General features: G+C 55.0%; 1 protein-coding gene across 1 annotated transcript in view; it reads left to right on the top strand.

The window, feature by feature from the left end:
- The first annotated feature begins 318 nt into the window (after nt 1–318).
- The window catches only part of SMTNL1 (smoothelin like 1), a 10,977-nt gene continuing 4,571 nt past the window's right edge, over nt 319–6,724 (top strand). The window contains exons 1-7 of the mRNA XM_058305414.2: nt 319–383; nt 3,810–4,438; nt 4,725–4,854; nt 4,965–5,016; nt 5,285–5,443; nt 5,653–5,767; nt 5,958–6,109. Coding sequence (XP_058161397.1) covers nt 3,812–4,438; nt 4,725–4,854; nt 4,965–5,016; nt 5,285–5,443; nt 5,653–5,767; nt 5,958–6,109 — 1,235 coding nt within the window. The 5' untranslated portion in view covers nt 319–383; nt 3,810–3,811. The remainder of the gene's footprint in view (nt 384–3,809; nt 4,439–4,724; nt 4,855–4,964; nt 5,017–5,284; nt 5,444–5,652; nt 5,768–5,957; nt 6,110–6,724) is intronic.

The following is a 6,724-nucleotide window of genomic DNA, read 5'->3' as shown; positions in this document are numbered from 1 at the left end:
AATGGCCCCTGTAGATGGCTGTCTATTGGGCCGGGCAAGTCTATTGCAGGAAAGGTTACGGCAGGACGGACGCTGAGGGGTTCAGGGTGGGAGAGGCGTGGCCATGATTGAAAGGTGCCACCTGTCAGGTCTTCACGGGAAATCCGAGCCTCCCAGGCCAGGGCAAAGTGTTGTACCAACAGGGTAGTAAACAATGCTTTTGGGCGGCTGGAGCCTTCTGAGGTGGGGGGGTGGGGGGAAAGGGGGGGTGAGGGATGGGGAAGGAGGGCGGGACGGAAGAGCTCTAGGATAGAGGCTGCCTGGACTTAAAGGCAGTCCCAGGGTGAGGCCGTCAGGCTGGAGGAAGGAGACAGCTCCCAAGCCCCCAGGCAGAGGTCCCACAGGTAGGAGACCCCGTGGGCCCCTTTCTGAGCGTCCCCTCTCCATCTGCCAACCCCCACTCCCATCTTCCAAGGGACCGCTGGCTCCGAGCAGGGCTCCCCAGTTGGAGAAAGAAGTCCAGGCTCATTTCTGATTATTTCCACCACCCTCTGCCAGCTTGCTTTAGATCCCAGGCATCAGGAACTCATTTCCCGGGAGCTGGTCAACCTTAAGATCACCTGAGGGTAGGCTGCATGTGGCCCTCCACCAGAAAAGGGAGGGGGGCTTGGAAGCTAACAGTCCAGTTGGGGTGGGAAACAGACTCTAAATATCTGAGAACGGCCTCTGCAAGAGAAGGTCCCTGGCTGGGTTTGGGGCGGTGGAAGCCAGAGTGGGTGTGGGGTCATCAGTAGAAGCACCAAGCATGGCCTGGACTACTTGGGACTTGGAATTCAGGTTCCAGAGTTCTTTTTCTCCCTGTCTGCCAAGAGAATGGGTGGGGCGGTGGGGTGGGGGGGGACTGTCTGCAGTGCTGCTTTGGACACAAAACAGGGATGGTACTGAGGCTTCCTGGTGAAGTAAGGAAGAAGGAGAGAAGGGAGTAAGAAAGGAAGGGGAGGAGGTGGAGAAACTTTCACAAAGGGTCTGATGTGCACTTACAGGAAAGAAAGCCCAACTCTTCCGCCATGTCTGATTGCCCTCCCCAGAGCCCCTTGCTCTGGGCTGGGGCCATTGAGAGGATGCTGGGCTGACAAGCTGGTTGGGGTAGCATTTTTGGTGTGGGCACTGAACTGGGAGTCTGGAGTCCTGGATTCTAGGTGAGATTTGGTCATTTGTCGTATCAGTTTGGTCAAGGGATTCAGACTCCTTGAGCCTCGGCTTCCTAATCTGTCAAATGGGGCACATGACATCTGTTCCAAAGAGTTTGAGCAAGGAATAACAGAGGCAAAGCAGGCACAACAGTGTAAGCTGCAGGCCGCTGTGGAACTGCTGGTGCTGGGATCAGCGCAGCTGTCTGGTTTCTCAGCATTGGGAGTTTCTTTGCTCCTTGTCTGTTTATGACAAGCCTGGAAAGTGGAACGCTGAGGTGATGAACACACAGGATGGCTGGCTATGTGTGATGTGGATACCTGCCCTTTCCCCTCTACCACCCTAAGGGTGAGATGTTTGCATGGACTGAAATTTAGGAGAAAGACAGTCGGAGTACTCAGTTGTGTTCTAGTCAATTACTGCCATGCCTTGAGTTGTAAAAAGGGGTTGTCATCATCTTACTGGCATTCAGGTCTCTCTGCCTTGTCTCACCAACAGAATGACCTTGAGGTCGGATTGGGATGTTACCTTGGGACAGGAAGCAGAATTTCCTCCATGCCAGGTGCACCTTTAAGTGCTTTCTGTGCATTAGCTTCCTTAATCCTCCACCAATCCCATGGGTGAGACCTATTTTTATCACCATTTTGTAAGTGCAGAAATGAAAAGAGGGCGGTTCGGTAACTTGTTCCAGAGCCCACGTTAGTGAACAGTAGGAGCTGAGAGCCCACAGGGGGAGACTCCAGAATCAAAGCTTTCTACCCCAGCTCCCTCCCAGCTGCCTAAGAAGAGCGCAGAGCAGAAAGCGAAGGTACAGCATGTGGGTCACTTAGACCAGCGCTTCCCATGCTCTCTTCCGCCAAGCAGAGTGCTGCTCAGGAGTGCGGTAGATGTTCAACGGGAAAAACAAAAGTAAAATGAAGACAGCAAAGGGAGAAAATCGATAATCAAATAGATGTTGGGAAAAGTGAGTTAAGCCAAGTTAAGCAGGTTTCTTTACTGTGGGGGTTCTTAAAATCCTTTTAAATTCTAAGGAACTTGTAAATCTCTAAGAGGGTAGAGAGTAGACTGTTGCCGGAACAAATGTGGCCAGGCAAGACTATACCTTCTTATTCCTGTCTTGCGAGACCCTAGTCTTCCAGAGAACACAGTTTGGAAAACCAGGTCTAGAGCAGCCCTGACATCGTCAGGGGAAACCGAGGCCCAGAAAGGAGCAGGGACTTGGTCAGGTCTCAGAGTGAGTGAGCAGGAGATGCCAGTCAAGGCCAGCTCCAAGGCCTCCTGGCTCCCTGCCAATGTGTGCTCTATCTCCAGGGCTGATTTTGTTTTATGTTACTTTTATACATTGCCGGATCTGCAGAACCACAGAGGGTTTCTGGCAGGAGGGGTGGAAGTGGCGGTCAGTGAGAGTATCTTCACAAACTCCAGACCGTTTTCTAGGAAACGGTGGGAGGACAGAATGCAGGGACCTCAGGGCCCCAGTCTGGGGCAGTAAGACCCGAGAGGGTGGCAGGAACGAAGCCCTGTCCCCTGGCTGCCTGTCTGCCCACCTCCCTCCCTCTGTCCCAGTTACCCAGGTGCCCTGGGTACTGTCACCAAGAAAGATGGTACTGCCAAGGGCGGGAGGTATTTTTAGCCAGTGACAAGAGCGCCCGCTTCTCTTCCAGTTTCTAGCCTGAGTCATACCCTGAACCCTATTTGGGGATTGTTTTCTGTGTAACCAGACCCTAAAAAGGACAGGGGAAGGAAGAAGCTGAGCCTGAATACACACCCCAGCTGTTTTTATAGATCCTACAGTATATACAGTACTAGACTAGGAAACCCCAAGTTAAGGTAAAACAATCTTCCTTCCCCTCCCTTTGGGCAGCTGAACTCTCAAAGGTTAGGGAGAGTACATTTCTATTCCTCACCTCAGGTTCTGAGAACCACCGACTGGCAGAGCTGGCAGAGCCTCAGAGACCACCCAGCTCAGGGGTTCCCAAATTTCAGATGCCTTTGTGCCACCTCCACTATTTAGCTCTATCTGTACCACCTGCACTCTCATTTCCTGAATGTTTTCCCTTGAATCACCTTATTTTTAAATTCAATAAATGTATTTTGAAAAGAAACTTTATATCACTATTGGAAATGGAAACTCAATATCACTTGCCAGAAACAGCAGGTAACTGTAAAAATAAACATAATGGAAACAAAACAGTGTTATTACATTCTCTCCAGATACTCCCACCTGCTTTAGACTTTGAGCCTGAGGCTCCCTCCCTCCATCAAAAGGAAAGAGTAGAGGCAATTGCTCCATGGGTATCAAACTCTGACCTCATGTTTGGCTTAATCTAAAGGAATACAAAATCATTGAAAAGGCATTAGGCGACTCAGTGCTCCTTTAAGCCAAAGCCACGGCCAAAAGAGGCCCTTGAGGTGAACATCCTCCAACATCGGGCCATCCCACCTTTGGGAAGCAGGGTTCAAGACTTCCGTGCCACCACAGGAAAAGTGGATGCTCAGGTCACATGTCCAAGCAGTAGAGGAACCAGGAACGAAGGCCAGGCCTCCTGACTCCCAGGCCAGTGCTCGCTAGGGCAGAGCCTTCACCTCATGCAGGGATTCTTCGGGCACCACCAGACCTGCTTGTCTTCTCTTTCTAGAGATGGAGCAGAAGGAAGGGAAGCCTTCCGAGGATGGAAATGCTGCCTCCCCAACCCCAGGGCCCCCTGGGACGCCCAGAGGTGGAGACTCTGCAGAGGAGGCCAAGGGCACAGCTGGGAAGATCATCACAGAGGGGCTTCCAGATGGGAAGGGGAAGCAGGAGCAAATACCAGCGGAAGATGGCCTTTCAGATGAATTCCAGGGCAAAGCAAATGGGTTAGATGAGGCCAATGTGGCATCCAAAGAGGGGGCTGGTGGGGAAGGTGAGGCCAAGGCTGAACTTAAAAAGGAGGCTGGTGGGAAGGAAGAGACCACAGTGAACTCTCAGGAGGAGTCTGACAAGAAGACCAAATCTGAATCCAAAGAAGCTGGGGGGAAAGAGGAGACCATGTTGGCCTCTGATGAGCAGAAGGTTGACGAGAAACAGGCTGAGCCCGGGTCTCCGGAGAAAGCCGATGTGAATGACGAGGCCCCGGCTGCACCAAAGCAGGCTGCTGGGGAGGAGAAGGCTGGTGTGGAAGAGGCCAAGCCTGACTCTCAGAGCGCCCTTGCCAGAGATGAGGCTAAAGCTGAACCTAAGGAGGCTGATGGGGAAGAAGAGGCTGAATGTGACGCAAAGGCGGAGGTGGTGAGTGAGGCACGGGAGAGGAAGCAGGAGGTCCCCCACAGAGGTCTAGAGGGCGTGATGTCTCCTGATCCCCGGGGAGCAAACCCTCCTGGCCTTGCTTCCTTGAGAAAGTCCAGTCTCCCCCACCCCCACCCCTCGATATCAGGAGACTGGGGTAGAGAAGGTGGGGGACCAGGGATGTATCACTGTGACCCCAGGCTGCCTTGTAGATCTTTCTGAAGACATCACAAAACCTTGGACAGGGGCTGGTGTATCTGCGAGCCCATAAAGACCATGTGCGTTCCAGGAGGCAGGCGGTGCCAATGGAGAACAGGGAGTTGTGGAGAGAGAAACAGAGGAAGGGGCAGGGGTGATTCCCAGCTCCCCCGAGGAGTGGCCGGAGAGCCCCACGGAGGAGGGCCACAGCCTCAGTCCAGGTGAGTGAGAGCCCAGGGGCCCACGGGCTGTGGCAGGGGCTACTCTGGGTCTACAGAGGGAAAGGGGTGCAGGGAGCCCGTCATAGGCAACCCAACTTCCTTTCCTCCAGATGAGGTTGGTCCAGACACAGCAGCTTCTGGAGAGACCAGTCCTTCCGTCAGGTAATGCACCCTGCAGGGTTCCAGCGCCAACTCCCCCTACCATCCGCTCCCTTCCAAGTCCACGGTCAGCATCGCAGCCTGCAGCTCACCCCAAGAGCGCACCTTCTGTCCAGCTGCTGGGATGGCTCCGGGAGGGGCTTTTGAGCAGCCACAATAAATGTGCGCCCAGGGCAGGGGCCGCGCGTGCCCCTTTAGACCCCTGGGCCCACGCCCGCCTTCCTGTCCCCTGCAGCGGCTGCTCTTAGCCCTCTCACCCTTTTCCATGTAGTGAGTCTTCCCCCAGCGACGCGCCCCAGAGCCCCACGGAGCCCCCTTCCTCAGGGGAGAAGAAGAAGGAGAAGGCTCTAGAGCGGAGAGTGGCTGCTCCCACCCGGCCGCGGGGACCCCGTGCACAGAACCGCAAGGCCATCATGGACAAGTTTGGCGGGTAGGACGAAAGGCGAGGGGTTTGGTTGCCCACCCAGGAACCACGGTGAGGGTGAGAGGGTGGAGGAGGGGTGAGGGACGAGGTCTGGGGCCGTGGGAAGAGCCAGGTCGAGGCGGGATGATGACAGCTGAGGGCCGCGGCTGCTCCCTGGTGGGCTCTCCCTGGCTTCCTAGCCCTCTGACCTGGCCATCACCCCTGTCCCCTCACAGGGCAGCCTCGGGTCCCACGGCCCTGTTCCGGAACCCTAAGGCTGCCGGCGCCGCCGTTGGCGGTGTCAAGAACATGCTCTTGGAGTGGTGCCGCGCCATGACCAGAAACTACGAGGTGGGCAGCGACAGGGACACAGGGGAGGGGCAGGGACCCCTCCCGCAGGACGGCAGTGCTGGGGAGGGTCCGGGTGGTGCATCAGGGCGGGGGTGGGGGCAGGCTGATCCGATGGCCTCAAGCCCAGGCCCTCTGGCCAGCAGCTTGCAAGGCCTCCCGGTGACCCCTCCTGCCCTCACATGGCCCACAGCACGTGGACATCCAGAACTTCTCCTCAAGCTGGGGCAGCGGCATGGCCTTCTGTGCCCTCATCCACAAGTTCTTCCCGGATGCCTTCGACTACGCCGAGCTGGACCCCAAGCAGCGCCGGCACAACTTCACCTTGGCCTTCTCCACAGCAGAGTAAGCCACGGCCGCGGGATGGCCGAGCCGGGCGCTGCTGCCCAGGGGTCAGGCTGATGCAGTGGCTGCTTGTTCGTTTCTCCAACACGTTTTCGAACCCCAGGCACCGTTGCAGGCCCTGGGGATACAGTCGTGGGTGAAACAAACAAAAATCTGTGCTCACCTGTGGCTCACATTCTAAAGGGAGAGCCGGATAGGAGACCTTCTCCCCAAACCCCCAACATATATGAGAGAGAATGCCAGGTGGTAATAAGTGCTATAAAGAAAAATAAGGCAGGGTCAGGGACAGAGGAGAGGTGGGCCTGCTGTTTTAGAGACTGGTGCAGAGATCCACAGTCAGATTCTGACTCTACTGTTTGTGAGCTGTGTGATCTTGGACAGGCTACTTAACTTCTCTGAGCCTCCATAATCTAACCTCTAACATGGAGATAATACTTCTCCACTTATAGTGTTAGAGAGCCCCTATAACGAATACCTAAACCACAGTAAGCACTTTAAAAAAAAAAACAACTTAGCTGCTGTTATTATATTCCATGAATGCTATCGTGGTTATGATCAAAGGTCATTCACATTGAAGTCTGGAGGGGGAGAGATGGCCGAGGCCCACACGGCCAG

The sequence above is a fragment of the Dasypus novemcinctus genome, chromosome 10, assembly GCF_030445035.2.
Source record: "Dasypus novemcinctus isolate mDasNov1 chromosome 10, mDasNov1.1.hap2, whole genome shotgun sequence".
Lineage (NCBI taxonomy): Eukaryota > Metazoa > Chordata > Mammalia > Cingulata > Dasypodidae > Dasypus > Dasypus novemcinctus.
This window is presented reverse-complemented; position numbering and strand designations above follow the sequence as displayed.